The sequence below is a fragment of the Herpailurus yagouaroundi genome, unplaced genomic scaffold (assembly GCF_014898765.1).
Source record: "Herpailurus yagouaroundi ecotype Mexico unplaced genomic scaffold, PumYag 221, whole genome shotgun sequence".
Taxonomy (NCBI): domain Eukaryota; kingdom Metazoa; phylum Chordata; class Mammalia; order Carnivora; family Felidae; genus Herpailurus; species Herpailurus yagouaroundi.
Genome location: NW_024412452.1, coordinates 9,886,809 through 9,907,724, shown reverse-complemented (window position 1 = coordinate 9,907,724; position 20,916 = coordinate 9,886,809). Strand labels below are relative to the sequence as shown.

The 20,916-nt window shown below is 48.2% G+C and overlaps 1 protein-coding gene across 4 annotated transcripts in view; it reads right to left on the bottom strand.

Moving 5' to 3' along the window:
- Positions 1-856: 856 nt before the first annotated feature.
- The window catches only part of LOC121019228 (electrogenic sodium bicarbonate cotransporter 4), a 99,908-nt gene continuing 79,848 nt past the window's right edge, over positions 857-20,916 (bottom strand). For all 4 annotated transcript variants that reach the window (XM_040458459.1, XM_040458457.1, XM_040458458.1 and 1 more), the window contains 12 exons: positions 20,327-20,487; positions 19,448-19,603; positions 18,076-18,171; positions 15,485-15,540; positions 12,097-12,254; positions 11,554-11,641; positions 10,457-10,611; positions 9,919-10,104; positions 8,073-8,247; positions 5,686-5,819; positions 4,726-4,997; positions 857-996 (listed from right to left, as the gene is read on the bottom strand). In XM_040458459.1, the coding sequence (XP_040314393.1) occupies positions 872-996; positions 4,726-4,997; positions 5,686-5,819; positions 8,073-8,247; positions 9,919-10,104; positions 10,457-10,611; positions 11,554-11,641; positions 12,097-12,254; positions 15,485-15,540; positions 18,076-18,171; positions 19,448-19,603; positions 20,327-20,487 (1,762 nt within the window). In that variant the 3' untranslated portion in view covers positions 857-871. The remainder of the gene's footprint in view (positions 997-4,725; positions 4,998-5,685; positions 5,820-8,072; positions 8,248-9,918; positions 10,105-10,456; positions 10,612-11,553; positions 11,642-12,096; positions 12,255-15,484; positions 15,541-18,075; positions 18,172-19,447; positions 19,604-20,326; positions 20,488-20,916) is intronic.

The window sequence follows — 20,916 nt, the reverse complement described above, 5'->3', positions numbered from 1 at the left end:
TCCATGGCTAGAAGGGCACATTTGGCCTATATTTGACACATGGCGTGCTCTGCTTTTGCTGTTTCATTACCCTTCATGTTTGTCTACACACGCATATTACAAGCAAGTTTGAGGGCAGGGGCTACGTCTGTCTATGTCCTTTTAGCTCTCAGAGTGCACACAGCTCCTTGCACATAGTAAGTATCCAGGCATAGACACTGGCTGATTCCAGCCTTCCTCCCTCAAAACCAGAATTTGAAAAATCTTAGGTTATTTTGCCAACTGAGCAGTCAGCTGCTTATGCAGGGGTAACTAAAGGAGCAACCTCAAGGGATCCAAAAAGTCCAAAGATCTCCCCCAAAGCCCGCCAGGGGCTGCCCTTCTCCTGGTTTTGGACTTCCCACCATTGGAGCCGCTTAGGCTGGATACCTCTCCTGAGGGCCACTACTCTTCATTACTGGGAGAGGCAGACCAGACCTGATCGGGACTCGTGAGCACATGAAACAGATCAGATTCAGCGAGGGGGGATTAATAACCTTTCCGGGGCTGGGGGGGGGGGGTGGCAGTGGCATTGTTGGCTGGAGTTGGAGGTGCTAGGTAGAAAGGCAAGGAAGAATATAGAAAGATGGCTAGGAAACTGTGACTGTACCACTTTTGTGGCCCTGTTTACCATTCCTCACCCCTACCTCCCCTTCGTATGTGTATGCATGTGCTTGTGTGATATTTCTGCACATTGATTTAGTAGAATGAGATGTGTTTTAAAGGGGGGCAGGGGTTGGCAGTATGTACTTAAGATAAAAATGTGCATTTCCACTGCTCTGCAGGTGATCCCGATGCACAGCTGGGACTGACCCCTGCAAGTCTGGGTTGCCATAAAATGTTCTCTGTTTTCTCAACTTCTCTCTCTTTCCCCACAAACAAAAGCCCTCAAATATCTGAATAAGTGGAGAAGACTTACCAGAGAGGTGTTGGTGTTTGGCGTCAGCAGGGCTGAAGCATTGAACACGGTTGTATTCGCTGTGGATGAGCACAGGACATGGGAACGCGTCAGCAGATGCTGGGCTGGGAGGCTGCAGCCCCCACCCGGCCCCCACCTTTCCCATCTCATGCCATTTCTTAGAGCCTGGGAGCGGCCTCCCTCATGAGGGCAGCTCATTGCACCCAGCCCCTCTCCACTCTCCTCACTTTGCCCAGTGAGGACAGGGGTGGTGGAGGAGTCCGGGTCACAGCTCTGACAGACCCACTGGGCCAGGCTAGGACAGCTCCTATCTCACCGTGAAGGGCTGGCTTTAAAAACCAAAGCGAGGAATCTGCTGCCAAGACAAAGTGCCGACACAAACTAGTGAATAATGTGCCTTGTGAATCCCTACCAGCAACTGGCTCCACGTCTGTGCTCTTAGACATTTTTCAAAGGACTTACTCTATGCCATGCACTATGCCAAACCTTACACACATCATCTTGCTAAGTTCCTAAATCCCCAAGTAGTCTCCCCACTTTTTAAAGATGAACTGAGGCCCAGGGAGATTAAGTAACCTGCCCATTGCCCAAGGTCACACAGTTACTACTTGGAGAAGTCATGATCCATCCCAGACAGGCTGGTCCAGAGCCTGTACACCTTCAAGCCCCACACAGCAAATATCCTTGCCTGTACCTACCCTCCCCCCGCCCCTGCTTCTCTTCTCTACCTGTCCAAATGTGTTTTTAGGTCAACTGTAAGAAACACATTGGCTTTGATATTAAATTTTCTAATCTGCCCCTTGAATGCAAGGTGAGAAAAATTAAATCCAAGTCCAGGATCTGAAGGAGAATCAGAGCCCAGAGGTGCTGCTCTTAGCTATTTACCACATCCTTTGTTTGGGTACTCCCTTTCCCCAGCCTCAGTATCCCTAGTTGTAAGTGGAGCATACAAAGCTTCCCATCACAGGCCACAAGAAGAATTGAGAAGAACTGTAATTCCCTTCCTGTGGGATGTAGCCATTCATTAAAAAGACAGGCCTTGGAGGCTGCTGTTTGCCTTCTCTCTTGCTCCTGCTCAGCATGGGTAGAGAAGGCCTAGGTCCTTCTTGCCTTTCTTCTCCAGGTGGAAGGTGATTAAGTAGTTCCTATGCAGCAGGTTTGGGGAGGGAGGGAGGAGGTCTGCTAGCCAGTTTTCTGGCAATAAATCTGAAATACACTGCAAGTCCCATTTGGCTCCTGCTGGCTATCCATGGTTGATTGGGGACCCAGAGTGAAGTAGAGGCTATTCTTGAAGCTTCCTTCAACCTCCAACAAACTGTTATGGGGTGGATGTGATCACAGGACCCATCTGTGTAGCCCACTTCTAGGGCAGTTGGGGATGGAAGTGGCCAAGGAATTCAGTCTTGACCTAGGGCAGAATATTCCTAAAAGTTCTCCAAACCAGAGGTTTGTTATTATTCTGAAGAATGTTTCACTTACAGAAATCAGGACATCTGCTGCCTTACCTCATACCACTGACCAAGAGAACGTGATGCAGTTACCAACAAAGCATAGAAAGTGGGCAGGAAAGCTAACTTAGGCCTACCCACACAAATGCTAGAGGATTCCCAGCTAATACTAGAGACTGGAAAGTTTGGGCACCTTTCCATTGCCCAAGCTTGTCAGACCAGATATTCCTTTGATGTCTTCAGCTTAGGCTTAGCCATTCTTTTATATTGGGTAGGGTTTATCTGAAAGCCACTTTGAGATGAAGAAGGATGAAATATAACATGGAAAATTCCAGAAAGGGTCCAAGTATCAAATATTTTTAAATTCTAGCGTTTACAAAGTAGTACTCACTTGGGATTGAAAGCAGCCAAATCAGTGTGTGCAGCATCCATAAATAGAATACAAATCAGTTACAATGGAAACAAGATTAAATTTAAAAAGAGAGCACCCCCCTACAACAAGCTCTTAGGATGAAGAGAGATGGACACTGATAGGGTGCCATAGCCAGACTGGGCTTTCCAGTAAAGCTAGGAATATGGAACATTTTGTAAACAATTGGCCCATGGACTGGGAAAGAAACCTTCCTCAGTTAGTTCCCCCCACCCCATCTCCTAATGTCTAGGACTTTCCTTTTCACATTATAATCAAAAGTAACTTGTCCTGATTCCAGTTCCTTTACTCTTGGTGGAGAAACTGAAAATCTAATCTTACTAGAGTTAGTGGCTAATAATGGTCCCGTATTACTAATTAATAGTTCAATAGAGCAATGGTTCTCACACTTAAGCATGCATCAGAATCACCTGGAGGGCTTGTTAATATACAGCTGGCCCTACCCCAGAGTTTCTGATTTAGCATGTGTGGGGTGAGGCCCAAGAATTTGTATTTCTAATTTCCTGGAAGCTGCTGCTTCTGGGGACCACAGTTTGAGAACCACGGCAATACAGTGACTCAAAAGAATGAGGCAATGTCAGGCACCTGGGCAAGGCCAGAGGGGACACTATTTGGAGGCAAGTGGATTTTATTATGGCCCTCAAATCCAACATTATTTGCTCCTACATCGCCTGTTCTTAGGGCATGTCCATGTTTGGTTTCTCCTGCAGATAGAGGATTCTCTGAATGGCTGAAGTGCCACCCACATATGACCCCAGCATTTGGACAGTTTCTAAAAGATATCAAGGCCATGTACTTCCAAAAGGCACATTTGTGGGAACATTTGTGTTCAGTCAGTGCAATAAAGCCACAGTTCAGTGGGCACAAGCAGCAAATGGGAGTGCCCTGATGGGGCCTTGGCCACGGAGGTGAGATTCACTCTAGGACACGAGTGAGAAGGGCATGTAGGTAGGATCTCCTTGTTCCCCCAGCAAGCAACGTGCTCTGGCTCAGGACAAAGGATAGCCTCACCTCTTGATGGATTTTCATGAAATAACCCAAAATTAATGATAGACAAAAATTAAGTCTAGACTGCTTTACAAAACCAGTGCAGTGACAGAGGGAGAGAGTACAAAACTGTACTCCCTGAGGTCAGGACATCTTCATCTCCATGAGGCCTAGCCTAAAACAGGGTGCACATGATTGTATAATATTTTTGATTGACTTATGATCATCTTTTAATCAATAAGTTGTGTTACAGTGCTGAACACACAAAATCTACTTATGTCAAACTCCAATCCAATCTGGGTATAGATTTGAAAGCCTCACAAGAGTTCTATGAGACTGGCAGGGACAGCATTGATATCCTTCTATTACAGCCAGGGAAACTGAGGTTCAGTGTGAATTGGGTGGTCTCTGGACCTCAGTTTGCTCTCTGTGAGTCCAGCTTGGTAGTGTCAGAGATATATGGATGGATCTCGATCTCGATCTCTCTCTCTCTAGATATACAGATATAGATCTAGGTATAGATCCATGAGTGTCCTTCCCTGCTCTGTAGCATCCTGGGCACTCTGGGCACATTCCACTAGAGGCTCTTAGGGGCATGATTATGACTGTGAAGGAGGCCAGTGTTTCAGCCTATAGGAAGCCCTAACTTTACAGATGACACTTTTACGGTCAGTAAGGAACTCCATGGGAATGGCACTGAGTATTATCAGGTTGACCAGTTGGTTGAGTCAACCTCCCACCCAGTGAAGGGATTCTTTTAACACCCTTGGTAGACGGACATCCAGAGAGTGTCCAGGTATCTTGTGACCACCCAAGGGGACTGATACTTCTCAGGGTGATATCTCCTACATTTGAGTAGAGAGTTGTGGTGGGGGGAGAGTGAGTAGGTGGAGGCGCAGGGCATGTCTGGGGTTACCGGTCACCTGTGTCAGGGGCGACACACTCGCATTTGTAGGTGGTGATGGAATCAGGCTTAAAGTCCATGTTGATGGGGTAGTACTTGAAGGCACCGATCATCTTCTTGATGGCATCATAGATGAAGATGAAGCTGATGAGGGTGGAGAATCCCTCTTCGGTGAAGCGGGTGATATACTTGATGATAAAGCTGGCATCTGTGGCCACCAGGATAAGGCACTGGATGGCTGAGTGTAGGCCAATCCAGAGGCGGAACTCCATGTAGTCCAGGCCATTGCCTCTGGAAGACAGAGGGAAGGGAGGGACCTCCAGCCCAGGGCTCTTCACTGTGCTTGGTTCTCCAGACTCACCCTGAGTGGATCATCTGTCCCTTCTGTGCCACAGATGCCCTCCTAGGAGCTGTGAGAACACTAGGGACAGGGACAATTCCTGGGTTGGGTTGTCTCCTCTTTGTAAATTCTGGGAAAGAATTTCACAGGGGTGGCAGGAAGAGGCTAAGACATCTCAGTTCTCACAACTTTGATAACAAACACCCAGGGTAAATGAAAAACAGGGAATATCAGAGTGACAGAGCTGGGGGAGGCCTTAAAATAGACTTATGTTGTAGATGAGGCAACTGAGCCCAGGGTGATCACAGGAGTTGCCTGGGTCAGGATGTGGCCTTCGGACCTCCAGCTCAAGACTGCACTGACTTCCCATCACAGTTGCTTACAAGCACAGTGGTGGGAATTGTTTCCTCTGGTCTTGCCTCTGTGTCTCCCTATCAGCTATGCTAAAAAGCACTAAGATGGCTTAGAAGCAGGTAGCTGGAGAGAGTCAGGAAGGACCTCCTGGCAGTCCTTCCCATAGGTAAAGACAGTTTCGGTACCTCCTCCCCCTGCCTCCCTTTTGGGCCTATTCTCCTTCCTGGCCTTAGTGTACTGCCCTAAGTGTGAGAGCAGGCACTGGGAACTACCAAGGGCACCTACTTGCTGAAGTCGAAGAGGAGCTTCTCAAAGATGAGGATGGGCCCTGTGCTGCTGAGGATGATGAGGGGCTGTCCCGAGAAGAGGCAGAACAAGGAGCCAGCCATGGCAGTGCCTAGGAAGCTCTCCATCACTCCCTGGGGGATGAGGAATATGAGTCTCAGCGGAAGCTGGAGAAGGGGCCTCTTAGCATAGGTTAGAACCCAGCCAAGGGCCCAGGCTACAGTGCTCATCTGTATTCCAGGCCCTCTCCTCCAAAAATTCTGCTTCCTATCTCCTATTCTACAACCCCTGCATCACCACTGTTAGTCTCAATTTCCATTTGGATAAAGGTCCCACATGACTTCCTTTTGGCACCCTACAGCTTAGAAAACAGGGCTGCCAGTGGATGTGCATGTGATTGTCCTCATGCCCAGTCTACTCCCAGAGGACAGTCCATTCATCCATCCAGTCATTTATTCATTCAAACATCTGTTACGTGCTTTCAGAGGTCAGACCACTCATTTGCTCAAAATCCTTTAAATAAGTTAGAGAGGGAGGGAGCCAAACCATAAGAGACTCTTAAAAATGGAGAATAAACTGAGGGTTGATGGGGGGGGTGGGAGGGAGGGGAAAGTGGGTGATGGACATTGAGGAGGGCACCTGTTGGGATGAGCACTGGGTGTTGTATGGAAACCAATTTGACAATCAATTTCTATTTAAAAAAATAAAGAAAAGAAAAAAAGAAAAAAATCCTTTAAGTGCCTGCTCTGTACCAGCCATTTTGTTAGGTATTGGGGGCCCATCAGTGAACAAGATAATGCATCTTCAGTCTAATGGGAAATACAAACAAGTAATCAGGCAATTTCCATACAGCACTTTCTCAACCTTAGTATTATTGACATTTGGGGCTAGATAATTCTTTGTTGTAGGGGGATGTCCTGTGCATTTTAAGATGTTTAGTTAGCAGCATGCCTGGCTTCTACCCACAAGATGCCAGTAGCACCACCCCCTCCCAGTTATAACAATCCAAACTGTCTCTAGATATTGTTCAATGTCTCTTGGGGTTCAAAATCATTCCTTGTTGAGAATCACTGCCAAGGAGTGTGATAACCAGGGATAAGTTCAAGGTGTTAGGAACACACAGTAGGAATAAGGGGAGTGGTCAGAAAGGCTTCCTAAGAGGTATATATGTAGCAGCTGAGACCCAAAATATGAGCACGGAATTGGCCAGAACAGGGTAAGCGGAGTGACAAAAAAAGACTGTCCCAGGAAGAGGGACTCTTATTTACAAAGGCTGGAGCTGAAAGGGAGGATGCCTTTGAAGAACTGAAAGATGATCAAGATTGATGGAAAACAGAATGGGTAAGAACAGGAATCTGTGAAAGGGTTCCTTGGGAGAGGAGTCTTGAGAAGCAAGTAGGGCCATGTCATTCATGAAGGCCATGTGGGGAAGAAGCTGGGACTTATGAGTCATGGATGATACGTGCATACCTGAGTGAACCATGTGTCACTTGCTATATTGGGGGTAGCAGCAGGTCTAGAGGGAAGGCAATGGATGCAATGCTGGCCCTGTGCATTGGGGGATTCCTGGGGGCAGCCATGTGGACATATCCAGGAGATAGTTGGATATTGGACCTGCAGCTCAGGAGAGTGGTGTGGTCTGAAGAGAAGCATTCATATCAATGTATTTGGGAAAATAGGTCTTCCACTTGATGTCTGAGTTTTCCAATGGTTCTACCCTGAAGGTTCCATGGGAAAAGCCCCTTGCCTGGGATATGGGCTGGTGTCTCTGTTGACTGAGGTTTTCCCCAGGGAGGCCTCTGTTATTGTCATGGTAAGAGCTTACAATCTTTCTAAACATGTCTTAATTCCAGCTAAGAATTTAAGAGTGTTTAAAAAAATGTGCAGAGAAGTCCATAATTAATAACTTAATTGTGCTGATTGTTCATTCACACCTCAATGGGGAAAGTATCAAATAACAAAACAGATAATTCCCCTTAAAAGTCTGAGCATCGCATAACGTATAGAATTGTTAAATCACTATGTTGTATACCTGAAAACTAATATAACACTGCAAGTCAACTATATTTTAATGATAAAAATTAACAAAAAAGACTAGAGGGCAACTGACACTGCTTAATAAATATAACAAAATAAACTAAAAAGTTTGATCTATTTATGTCATCCTTACATTGGACTTTAGTAACATGATTTAACTTTAGATCTTTTAATAATGTTGGTTATTATTTTTTTTGAATGGCAAAGGATTACAAAAAGTGATGGTCTGAACCCCATGGTGGATGAAACCCAAGCCTTGGTTTTGGGATAATGGGATGAAGCTCATTACTGCCACCTGGTGGCAGCAGCTTTTATGGAGGTTTGCACTCATGTTCATAGTCCGCACACACCTGATAATTGTCAGTGGCATCCCCCAGAAGCCCACCAAAGGTGATTGCGTTGGTGATACAGCCGAGGTAGATGAACAGGATGGCAGAGATGGACTGAATGTGGAAGCCATCGTAGAAATCACTTAGGAACCAGGGCAGCTTCCTCTTGATATCCAGACGCAGGCCACCGAAGAACCTGCTCAAGACAGGCCCGGGGGCTGCTTTCTCACCACAAACACCAGTGCAGGGTCAGGGCTATTACAGGAGCCTGCAGAATCTGGGGCAAGGAAGGGAACTTGACTAGAGGTGGATGGGGACAGGGATCTTTCCACCAGAACATTTAAAGACAGGGAAGGATTTTCACAGGACTGAAAGTTTGTGGTCAGCACCATCCCTACTGGAAAGGTGGTCACAGGTGGCCTGGATGGGAGAGGAAAAGCCTGATGGGAACATGTCCTGGAGTAGACCTAACATCCCATGGGGAATGGAAATCCTGGGGTCCACAGAAATCCTGGCTGTTCTCCTCAGTGATGTCCCTGATCATCTGCAGGACACCTCCCTGTGTTTGGTAAACATAGATGTGTCCAACTTTAGGAGAGAGTTAGACATCCCATATTTATCAAGGGTAGGTTCTTAATCTTATAACTAGTTTCTTTATTCTCTGGAACAACTGAGTGGGGAATTTTAGGCTTAGAGATAGTGTTTACTGGGTATACTATTCCCCACAGCCCCTAATGCAATGCTTGGCATGGAGCAGGGTTTCTTAGCCTTGATATCATTGACATGTAGGGCTGGGTAATCCTTTATTGTGGGGCTGTCCTATGCATGTAGCATGTTGAGCAGCATCCCTGGCTTCTATCCCCTAGATGCCAGCAGCATCACCCCTCTCACTGTGACAAACAAAAATGTCTGTGGACATTGTCAAATGTCCCCTGGGGGAGGATGGGGGTGAAGGCAAAGTTACCTCCGATTTGGAACTACTGGCTGGCATAGAGCCAAAGGCATATAAAACATGACTCCATTCTCAAAGTCATAATTTACATATAGCTTTGTAGGGCCATGTCCTTGTCCTTTCCTAAATTATTCCAAGAACCAGCAAGGAAACCCAAGCCAGGAGATTCCCTCCATCCTTTCTCTTTTGAAAGAAAAAGAGAAAAGAAAAAATTTCAGATGGTACTGTTATGGATTAAATTGTGTCACCTCCAAAAGACACATTAAAATCCTAACCTCTATACCTATCATTGTGACCTTATTTGGAAATAGGGTCCTTGCAGATGTAATAAAACTAAGATGAAGTCACTGCGGTGGGCCCTAATCCAGTATGGCCGGTGTCCTCATACAGAGAGGAAAGTGTCATAGGAAGACACACACAGGGAGAATACCACGTGAGGACACAGGCTGAGATGGAGCTATGTGGCTGCAAGCCAAGGACACCAAGGGTTGGCAGCCACCAGAAGGAGCTGGGGAGAGGGAAGGGAGGATCCCACTCAGAGTCTGGGAGCTGGTCTTGCCCACATCTTGATTTGGAACTTTTACCTCCAGAACTGTGAGAGAAAAGTTCTATTGTATAAGCCACCGAGAATGTGCCACTTTGTTAGGACAACCCTAGAAAACTCATACAGGAACACAGAGTATCTAGAGAAAAGTTTGGGTTCCTCCACTCCTGTGCTGGGCCCCACTTCCTTTCTGCTGCAACCCTTATGCGGGATCCAGAGAGGTTTGGAGGGCGTGGGGAAGAAGAGTGCAGAGGCCAGAACCCATGGCCGGGAGGGGGCGCTGCAGGCAGAAGTGGAGAAGGTTCCCGCAGGTGGGTGAGGGGAGAAGCCTAAAGGACGGCTGGCGTAGCCGGCAAGCCTGGGGTGGGCACCTTCCCGTCCAGATAAGCTCTTCCCCGATTTCGTGCATGGCTGGCATCTCTCCGTCCTCCCCGCTGCTCCCTCCGCCGGCCCCGCCGCCACTGCCGCCGCCTCCCGCGCCGCCTCCAGCAACCGCTCCGCCTCCGCCCACAGAGCCGTTCATCTGGCCTAGCTCCGTCAGGGAGAACACGGATTTCCTGTACAGAGCAAGGGGCAGGTGACAGCAGGGCTCCCAATCCTGGGACAAGCTTAGCTATTCTAGAACTGTTTGGAGAACACCTCTGACCTCTCCCACAAAAATCGTGAAATATCTTAAAATGCAGAGACAAATGCCGAAAATGAACTTGCAATACCCATGCACGAGTCACCCACACTTCATAGATGTTCATATGAAGCATATTGCTTGTTTTTTTTTTTTTTAGAGAAATAAAACAACACCAGAAAAAGAAATAGTATAAACCCATTCATGCTGACCAGAAAAGCCAGAGACAGACAGAGCTCCCTTTGTACCACCGCCCTCTTCTGCCACCCCTCCATCCACATACATACCTCTTATCAGCAGAGGGCACTTTCTTGGGGGGCTCAATTCGGATATTTGGGTCCCATTCTCCGGGGGGAAGGACGATGACCTCATCCAGAAATTCATCAATCCCTGCTATCAGATCTTCCCGATTTCGGGCTTTATAGGCCACGTCACTGAAGAGCTGGGGAGGAAAGAGTAAGGGGACGTCTTGCTGACTGTCTGCTTCCTATCCACCTCCTGGGAACACATCACATATAGTTTTGGAGAAGATTCCTCTGAACCATTGCTCCTGCCAGCTTACCCTCTGTCTTTGAGGTAAGGACAGAGCCCCTCAGGTGAAATTAGATACAGTGGGGAACAGCAGGGCCTTGGGGGAAGACCTGAAGGCCAGGTCTCTGTGTCCTAGCTGTAGGACTTTGGTTGAGTCACTCAACCTTTCTGTTGTCAGTTTTGCACACAGCAAGCTCATTAGAAAACCTATGTAGAGTCCAGTCCAAGAAGCTCAGATACTTTAAATCTGATTATAACTTCCTAGCCCCTCAGCCTTGGAGGGTCAGGCTGCATCATTCCAGGTTGTTTCCAGGGTGTTCTTTCTGATTTACAAATCATGCCTGTGTTTAAAGTCCTCTAGGCTCCCCACCACCCCAGGCACAGAGGGAACACTAAGCTGTGCCTACAGGCTCTGTGTAGTCTCTAGCTCACCTCTTGCTCTTGAAGCTCTTACACTGAGCCTAAGTCAAACCACTTTTATCCAGCGTCTCCATCTTCAAGCTTTGGCTCTTGTTCTCTTTGTCTGGAATGCCTGCCTCTTAGGCTTATGCAAGGTCTATGTAACTCCTGTTCATCCTTAGCTTAAAGGCCCCTCCTATGTGAAGCCTCACCTGGCTGCCTGGACAGTTAGCATATGGTTCATTTTAGAATTACAGGTCTGTCTCTCCCACTTGATTAGTGCTCCTAAAGGGCAGGGACTGTTCCCTGATTCTTATAACCCTCAGTGCCCTGCACAAGCCTGGCACACAGTAGGTGCTCATATGTGCCTATTGGATAAGTGAGTGAATAAAGGCACAGTGCTTGTTGCAGGAGCCATGACATTCTGGAGTACGTGCTTCTTGTTCCCACTTACATCGTCTACCATGAGGGTTGCAATGGCACGGCCAATTTCATTGTAGGATTTTGATCTCCCAGAAGGTCCAAGCAATATGAACAGAAATCTGCAAAAATATGATGGAGGAGGAGGAGGAGGAGGCAGAGGAGGAGGAAAGTGAGAAGGAAAAATAGGAGCAGGTGAAAAGGAATCTCTGGCCCTGGACATGATTCATTCTTAACTCATGAATTGACCATACACTTGTCCCTTCCCTCCTTTGAATCCCACACTTGCTTTGCAGAGGCACCTCTTCACTCCCTTCAGCTCCCACTTGAGCATCCTCACCATTGTCTTGTTGTCCAAGCCCAGCCAATGGTGTTTGTCTCAGCTGTTGGCTTCTTTTTTTAATGATTATTTAAAATAAAATCTAAAATACTGCCCTAGTCAGAAGACTTTCTTCCCCAGCAATTCCCTAATTTTCCTTCCACATTTTAGGGGTGTCTCCAGTAGCACTTTGGGACCACTGCTTGGACAGCTGGCTTCCTTCAAGCGGGTGTGGGGGCAGATTTCAGTGGCCCTCACCTGGTGGGGACAGGGACCTCAGTCACTCCTCCCAGCATGGCTGACTGGATGAGACGCACAAAGGCAATAAATGGCTGGTCCAGGAAGTCCACCTCACCCACGAGTACATTGGAGGCTTCTGAGTCCTTGGGGATCTTCTTCATGAATTTGTTTTTCCTCTGGTCAGGGAGGGGAAAACAAGATACCCATGGATACTCACATCAGTGGTTTCAGCTCTCAATCCCTCACTCCACTTCAGATTGCTGTGAAGGCCTAACTTTAAAAAAATTCTCCATGCACTTCTCAAGAGACTGAAATAACCAAATACTTTCCCTATTCTGCAGATAAGGAGACTCAAAATTGGTTAACCCCAGGACCAAGTAAGCCTTAGTAGATGGGAAGGAACAGGCAATGATCTGAACCCTAAGATATTCCTTGATGGGGGAAAACTTTGCTCAACTTAAGTGTGAGTCAAGGGGTCAAAGAAGAGAGCCCAGGCTTGCTGGCCATCAGGCCTTATCTCCCAGCCCCCTGCAGCACAAGCAGATGGGAGTCTTGGCTCTTCCACACCAGGTGCCCAGCCCTCCCTCTCTGCCCTCACCTTGGGTGACTGTGGAAAGGATGAGGCCCATTCTGATGACAGGGAAGACATGCTTTGTTTTCCCTTTGCCATCAGCTTCCTGATTGACAGGAGCCCCTGGACCCCACCTCCAAATCTGTGGGAGACTTCTGTGCCCCTGAGTCACCCCCAGGGGAACTCCCAGGAAACTCAGCTTCTGAGACTTTCTGACTTAAGACCACTGAGATGCTGGGGGCTAGTGTCTGTTCAGGGCAGGAAGGTCAAATAGGCAGAGCGAGTGGGGTCCAATATAAGAAGCACAGGAGGCAGGCCCTCATCCCAAACTTATTCCCACTCTGTCTGTGTATGACTTCATTCCTAGGGTTAAGATACTGACTCCTCCTGAGTTCTCTTTTCTAATGAAAATGCCCCAGGGACAGTCATGTACAAGCCTCTTCTCAGTCTTTAACATCATAGGTTACATTAGTTTTTCAGATTGCTTCTCCTTGGGTACAAGGGGATGAACAAGGGACAGAGAGATAATTTTGTACAGAGAGGATGGAGAGGAAGGCTTTTGTGGGGGCAGGGCTGGTGGAAGTCCAAAGTGGCCAACAAAGGAAGAAAGGGCCAGAAGGGGGAGACAAGTGCTAACGAGAGATCCCGTGGACACCACAACATTGCCCCCCAATCCCTCCTTGTCTGGAATCTCTCCTATTTCTCATAAGCACAGTGGAGACACAGATTCCTTGTGTCTCTTCCTGTTCCATGTCCCTGGGCACAGGCAGGGGCTACTCTCTGATGCACTCATGGGGGGCATGATACAGACTGGGCTCGGCAGCCTACCAGCAGAAGAAAAGGCATGTGAGCAATGGCTGCACCCTTATAATCTTTGAAATCTAAACAAATAAGCAAACAAAACTCTTCACAGCCACCCAGCTAATAGCACCAAGGACCCTAACAGTGAGAATAAGTATGGCCAGATGTTAAATGAGAAAGCCAGAGTCCCAAAGGTTCAAAAAGTCCCTTTGTTGCAGGCATAGTCAGCTGATTCATAAGGAGGTTCTTCAAGATGGAGGGTTGGGTGTGCCAAGCAGGTGCTGTCCCCCTGACAGGACAGGAGGAGGGGAGGGGTGGCAGGAATGCCCTGGACCTTGAAAACAACAATGCTTTGGCGTTATCCAACCAGCACATCCATAACCCAGGAGAGGAGAAGGGGCCCTTGCAGATTGTGACATGTTTGGTAAGGAGGTCGCCATGGTGGTGTCCCAGAAATGAGCCACACTGGCATTCTGGCCCTCGTGGCTTGGCGACAATCTGGACATGGGTTTGTCCAACCGGGGCCCTGCCGACCCCACTTCCTGAACTCCATGGGAACTCTGGTCCACCTCTGCTGAGTCTCTGCACACAGTGAATCCACGCTCTGCTTACTAGAAACCTGTTGACCTGTCTAGGGCAGGTGTGGAGTTTTAAAGAAAGATGGACCTAAAGGGCACCCGCTGGCCTGCAAGCCATTGACCCCACAACAAGCCATGCTGCTGCAAATACTGAGAAGCAGCATCACTCAATCAGTCGGGGGAGCTGGATGCCGGGCTCCAATCCCTAGATTGATGCAGCTTTGCCTGGGGAAAGGGATAGCTAGCATTCTTATTACCACTTAGATATTTACTTAAATAGTCTCTGAAAGACTTTTACTAGGCAATGCTTTCTTATGGTGGCTTTACCGTCTGTGTGCGTGACTATAGTAAAGTGGGTTTCCTCTCTAAATAATATTCCAGAATATTCCTTCCCAAGTCACCCCCAAACTAAGGACTCTAGAATCAGATTGCCTGGGTTAAATCATAGTTGTGTTACCTTTCAGCTGCATGAACTTGGGCACATTATTTAACTGCTTTAAGCCCTCAGTGTCCTCATCAGTAGAATGGAGATGATAAGCATACCTTTGTGATGCAAACAAAAAGCTCTGTGCAATGTAGTGCATGCAGCATGTGGACCTGAAATGTTGGTTGATGCTGTTATTGTTATTATTTTAGCCACCAAAGGGACTTTGGGACTCTGACATGAGGGACTCTTTTTGTTTTGCTTTCCACCAAACTTGGGGGTGCCTTGAAGGCCTGGAGGTCACCCACACTCCTGAGGGATTCTCATCAAATTTCAGGTTTCCTCCATCACCTTTCTTCCTATTTCTGGAGGCACAGGCAAGGGGACCATCAAAATGTATGAGGGTTGCAGTTGAAGGTGGCTGCCACTAGAGTTCCCCAGGGGCAAAGTCACAGGGTACCTTGGTTGTGGGCCTTAGAACTTGGACTCAACCTGTTTGTAGGATTCTGATCTCCTCATGGAGGTTTCAGCCAAGCTGGTGGGAGACAAGAACTGATGTCCTGCCCTGGCCTAGGAGAAGACACACTAGTGGGCAGTCCAGTCGATCCACTGGCACTGTTGTCTCCACAGTCAGGCCCCACTACTTTTCTCTGCCAGCCCAAGTCCCCGCTCCATCCTTAAATCCACGACCTCCATGCTTGGGGGTCGTGGAGAAGGTGAGACTGTGTGCTGGTCTTCTTCTGTCCAACAAATCCCAAGTTCGGGGACAGCTGGCACCTCATCTGATCATACTTCTCTGTCCCCCACTCCCTGAACACCTGGCACAGAGCCAGCATGTAGGGCTTAGTGAGTACCTGACTGATGGGCTGGGCAGTCACAAAGGCAGCCCAGAGCCCCCACATGGGTCCTCCCTAGGGACTCCTATTCCTTCATGGGAGTGGAGTTCTGCCCGTAGGGGCTCCCTGTCCCTGAAACCGAAGGCACCTTCCCACCCTGCGCCTTCACGGCAGCCAAGGACCGGGCCTTTACTACCTGGTCTGTGTTTGGGGTGCGAGAAATATCATTCATGCTCCTGCTCTGGGCGTGACCTAGGAGAGAAGGAAAAGAAGGTCCATCAGGGGAAGTCAGGCTCCTGCAGGTCCTTTTCCCTTGGTCCCTCCACATGCTTCTCCCAGCTTCATAACCAAAGCAAGACCCCCCTGTCTCCTCATCGCTCGGCCCCTTGGAGCTAGCCTCTGCTCCTTTTCCTTCCCTTTCTTCCCTTCTACTGCAAGTTCTCCTTTCCATTCTCACCCCTCAGTCTGCTATACTCTGCTCTCTACTCCTCCACCCCACCTTCTTGGGCAGAGATCGAGATGTCTGCTCTGCACCAGGCCCTGGAGGAGGTGAGGGACACAGACACATGATCAGGTGAGGGGCCAGTGCCACTGAGCTTGGGCTTGTTGGAGAAAGAAGATCAGTTTCACCTCTGTCCTCCATGACCCATATGAGTGTTTAAAAATGGCCAGGTGTTGGGGCGCCTGGGTGGCTCACTCGGTTAAGTGTCTGACTTCAGCTCAGATCATGATCTCACGGCCCCATGTTGGGCTCTGCACTGACAGCTCAGAGCCTGGAGCCTGCTTCAGATTCTGTATCTCCCTCTCTCTCTGCCCCTATCCTGCTTATACTCTGTCTCTCAAAAATGAATAAACGTTAGAGATTTTTTTTTTTTAAATGGTCAGGTATTTTCTGGCAGAAGGAAGGAACGTGGGGAGAACAGTGGTGACAAATTATTTGAACTGGCCAATTGTTCCTTCCCTAGCTGAGGCAGGAGAAAGTCAGCTCTCATTTCCCAGCAGCAGCCAAATCCAGAGGGCACTCTCAGATCTGTTATTTCTTGGCTTTCTGTGGCCTGTGGCAGCCCTAGCTTCTAGAACTCTGTCCTCCCTTGGCTCCCTTCCTCTTACATGCATTCAGGATCCTCTCCTGCTGGGCTCAGGGCCTTGCTTTGCTTCATCCCTTGCAGAGTCTTCACCCCCTCCATCTTTGGTCAATTACATCCACCCTCTCCACCCCCATCACTTAATGCCTACACTGGGCTGAGGATGCCCAGATTGGGTCTCCACTCCATACCTCTCTCCTGAGCCCCAGACTCTGTTGTGCAGCCCCACCTGGGACCTTAAACTCCACATACCAGGTAATGGAACTCACTGGCTTCCACCAAATGACTCCCCCTCCACATCTTAGTCTGTTCAATGCCCCTCCCTCCCATCCACCCCACCTAGGTGCTGGCCTCACCTCCTCCTTTCCTGTTTCTCCTGGTCCTTGCATCCCACTTTGGCCCTGTCCTCTCCAGTCTTGCTCTGACAGTCTCTCACTTTCGATCTTGTCCCCCTCTAGTTTATTCTTTCTCAAATAAGAATCTGATCATGGTGTGCCTCTGCTGAAAATTTCTCAGGGGGCCCCATTACCTTCACCATAAAGACAGGCTCCTTCTGCAGCATATGTGTGTACGCTCTCTTCGCTTTGACCCTCTTGCCCTCAGGCCCTGCCCTCCTGGTAAAGTGAATGCTCACTTCACAGTGCCTTCCTTCTGCTGTTTCCTTTGTTTGGAACGGCCTCCTCCTTCTACGCCCCCACCCCACTGCATGCTTCTAGAAAATCCCTATTTATTCTCCAAGATTCAGACGTGTCTCCTCTCTGAGCCTTCCAGGGCCCACCCTGGGCATGGGGTGGTGTGCACACAGAATGTTTTATCTGGGTCTCCACTGCAGTATTGTGCACAAGTGTGACCTCAGACACAATGAACAACTGGGAGGAAGGCTTGCCCCAAAGCCATTTGCTGCCTCCTGGCATCCCTACATGGAATACCAATGCCAGGAAGACTAAGTGGGTTCTGGGGTCACCAACAACAAACAGAAAAGACTACCTGAGGCCTTGGGCAGGGCCCACACTGCCCTCCAAATCATTCCTTGAACCTGGTCAAGGTACAGGTGGCATAACCTGTACATACCTTGGCATTTTAGTAAAAGTATTTAAAGGAACATACTCCTCTCACTCATTTTTCTTTCCATTTTGCAACTTCTCTCTTTTCTTTGCTTCACAGCTTACCTGTCAGTTACCCCCCACCCCCATGAATTGCCTGAAAAGCCCTGTCTATGACTGTGTACTTCACAAGCCCCCTCACCCATTTCCTCAGGGGGCTGTGATTGCCAGCATCCCACCTTTGTGGTGCACAAGACTCTCACCCAGGGATGGCAGTGTTCTCTGACTGTCCCGGGGGAAAGTTCTTAGCTTGTATCTAATTAAGTTTCAAGGAAGACTTCTTATCAAAAATGGGGCTAATGATCAGTTTGGTGAAGACAAAGGTAGAGACTAAGATAAAAAATGCTTAGCACATAGGATTGTTATTGATTATGCCAGCACTTGATTTAGAGTTGCATTATTCAGAGTAGTTACATAGAAACGTAGGGTAGTGAGTTAGGTCCTAAGGACAGCCCAGGTTTGAGGTGAAGGTTAGATTTCTCCTGATGCCTGTCCTGAAAATTCTAGACAGGTCCTGACCTTTATCTCCTCCAACTCTGAAAGTCTATGGAAGCCGACATAGAACAAAGCTGTCTTGCAGCAGCCGAGAACACACTCACACAGCCTTCCGTAATTGGCGCTTTGCCGCATCCTCAGGTCCTCGGTGGAGTGGTGTAGGCTTGGACCAGCCACTGGGCTCCGGGCTGGGCTGCGATCTGGGAGGAGGAACAGAAGGGATTTGGCTTCAGCAGCCTTGATCTACAGCACAGCCCCTGCAGTTAGCACGGTCATTCCACCTAAACAAAGCTGGGCTGTGAGATGCATCTCTTCCCCTTTCAGGAAGAAAGTGTATTTTGGTTGTTTTGTGTTCTGTTTTTGAAGTTAATGGTCTGAACAAGATTACAGAAAATATTTGTACTCTTGAGAGTGAGACACACAATTGTTAAATAGGCAGCAGGTGTTGTAGATTGCCTGGGTTCATCCCTGACTCCACCACTTACTTGCTGTGTGACCTTAGACAAATAACTTAACCTCTTGGCGCCTCAGGCTCCTCATCTGTAAAATGAGGATAACAAGACCGTACCTAGCCACAGGGTTATTGTGAAGATGAAGTGAGTTAACACATGTGGACACTCAGAACAGTGCTTGGAACATGGTAAGTGCTATGTACCTGCTAGTTATATGCTAAACACTTTCCATTTTAAAACAATTCATCTAAAGAAATTGCTCAAGGTTCTTCATTTAGCAACCTTCTGGACTTTTTTCTGATTACTGCATTTATCTAGTATGTTCAGCAAGGCTGCTGTCTGGGCACTTTGACTCTGCAATATCAACAGTGGAGGGTTGCAGGTTTGAGCTGTGTGTGTGGAACAATCCATTCTCCCTAATGACCCAGGCTCTGCTAATCAGAGTAACACAGCTGCCAGATTTACAAGCCCTGGCACACTTGAGATGAACCCAGAACCTTCTACCACCTTGATGTGCTTAATTTTCTGCCAAGGCTTTTGGCTCTTCTTGGGGGTTCAATGGGAAACTTTTGAACTCTTTCCATAAACATGCCATCTCCACCAGCATTTTGCAAGCCTGACCACACATGAGAATCTCCTGGGGAGCTTTCTAAACTTCCTGTTTCCAGGCCATACCTCAGACCAACTGAATCCAATTCCCAGGGTGGAGCCTATCCATTGGGACATGTTTCATACCCCCATGTGATTGCATTGTGCAGCACAGGCTGAGAACCAACTCTCTTCCTAGGAATGGTTCTGCTCTGGTGGTGGGGATAATTTGGGGATATGGCTGGAGTCTCTGCAGGCCTGCTGGAGAAGGAGGCTGAGGGATCCCCAGAAGCTCAGAATTTTTCCAGGATCATGAAGTCCAGGGAGCCTCCAAGTTGCTAAGACCCCGCAGCCACCGAGGAAAGCTCACCTGGAGGCTGGGACCTGACACAGGCCCCCACATGCCCAATGCCCACCAGCATATGGCCCAACTTACTGGTGGTGGAAGAGACGGACTTTCCAATGTCAACCAAGGAGCGATGGATGGGCTTTTTGGTTTGGTGACGGTGTTTCCTCAGGAGGACATAGCTGACCCTCTCCCGGAGCTCTGGTCGCAGGAGGCCATCCTCAATTTGCTTCTCGATGACATCATCTAAGTGGGGAACAGACATGCCTCATCCATGTGGGACGGAATGACCAGGGGTATGGGAGTCTTCAGTTTCATTTGTTATTAATGGGATTAAAAGTGACTAAAGGAAGCAGGAGATGTGGAAATAGTCCTGGCTTGCCACAAACTGCAGAAACATGGGCCAGTCACAACCTTTGGGTATGTGCATGTCTGTACATGTGTGTGTGTGTATGTGTATATAAAATTCTATGCTCTATCAGTGCTATTGTGAAAACTAAACGAAATACCCTGAGAAGAACAAAACTACTGTGTTCAATGGTTTTAGTCCTAACCTGAATTCCTTTTAGAAACGTATTTCAGGCAAAATACTGGTGGCAAATTTCTGAACAAAATTCATAAGACGTTTTAGGGATAATAAAGTGAGCCACCCCCTCCTTCACCACTCCACTAAATAAGAGCTAATTTCCTAAAGATAAATGATGATCCATTTACTCTAACAAGCAACAGGTTGCCATGGCAATAGGTGTCTCTGAGAACACTAGAAAGCCCATCTTCTTTTTGCTCCATTGCTGGATGGCATTCATAGGATGATCTTTTCCCCATTGGAGCTCTACATGGGACTGAGACTGTTTTGGGAGCGTCAGACCCAAAGCCTGGTTTCTGCAGGACCAGTGGGTGCCACACAGACACCCAGAGTGGGCATAAGGCGGCCATGGCTTTCAGGGGCCCCAGTGGTCCCTGCCTCACCTATGATCTGTGGTAAGGAGCCACTGTCCAAATCCAGCAGCACCGTCCCCGTCTGCAAGCAGGTCCGGAGCTCGAAGAGGCTGTGCAGCGACAGTGTGGACACATGGGGCTTGCTCCAGCGCTCGCCTCCTTCCTCTACCTTTTCTTCAAACTTTATCCACCTGAAAGGGGTTAGGATGGGGCTCAGTGTGGCCAGCACCCTCTGGAGGAGCACCTGTTAGTTCCCCTCAGGGCGAGGGATGTTGGCCCGCAACTCATCTGCTGCATGTTGTTGGGACACTGGTGCTAGACTGACAGGCAGAGGATCCTGGGAATTCCCTTACTCCATCCCCACTTCCTCTGATGATGGCATGCTCAGGGCACAGTGACATCCAGAGAATGACCATAAATGGGCATGAGGGATCTTTTTGGGGTGGCAGAAATGTTCCCAAACTGGATTTGGTGATGGTTGCACATCTGTACATTTACTAAAAATTATTTAATTGTACATTTAAAATGAGGGAAGTTGACCTTAAAATATAATAATAAAGCTGTTTTGTAAAAAAAAAAAAAAAAAGTATCTGAAAGACCTAATTGTGAGACAGGGAACC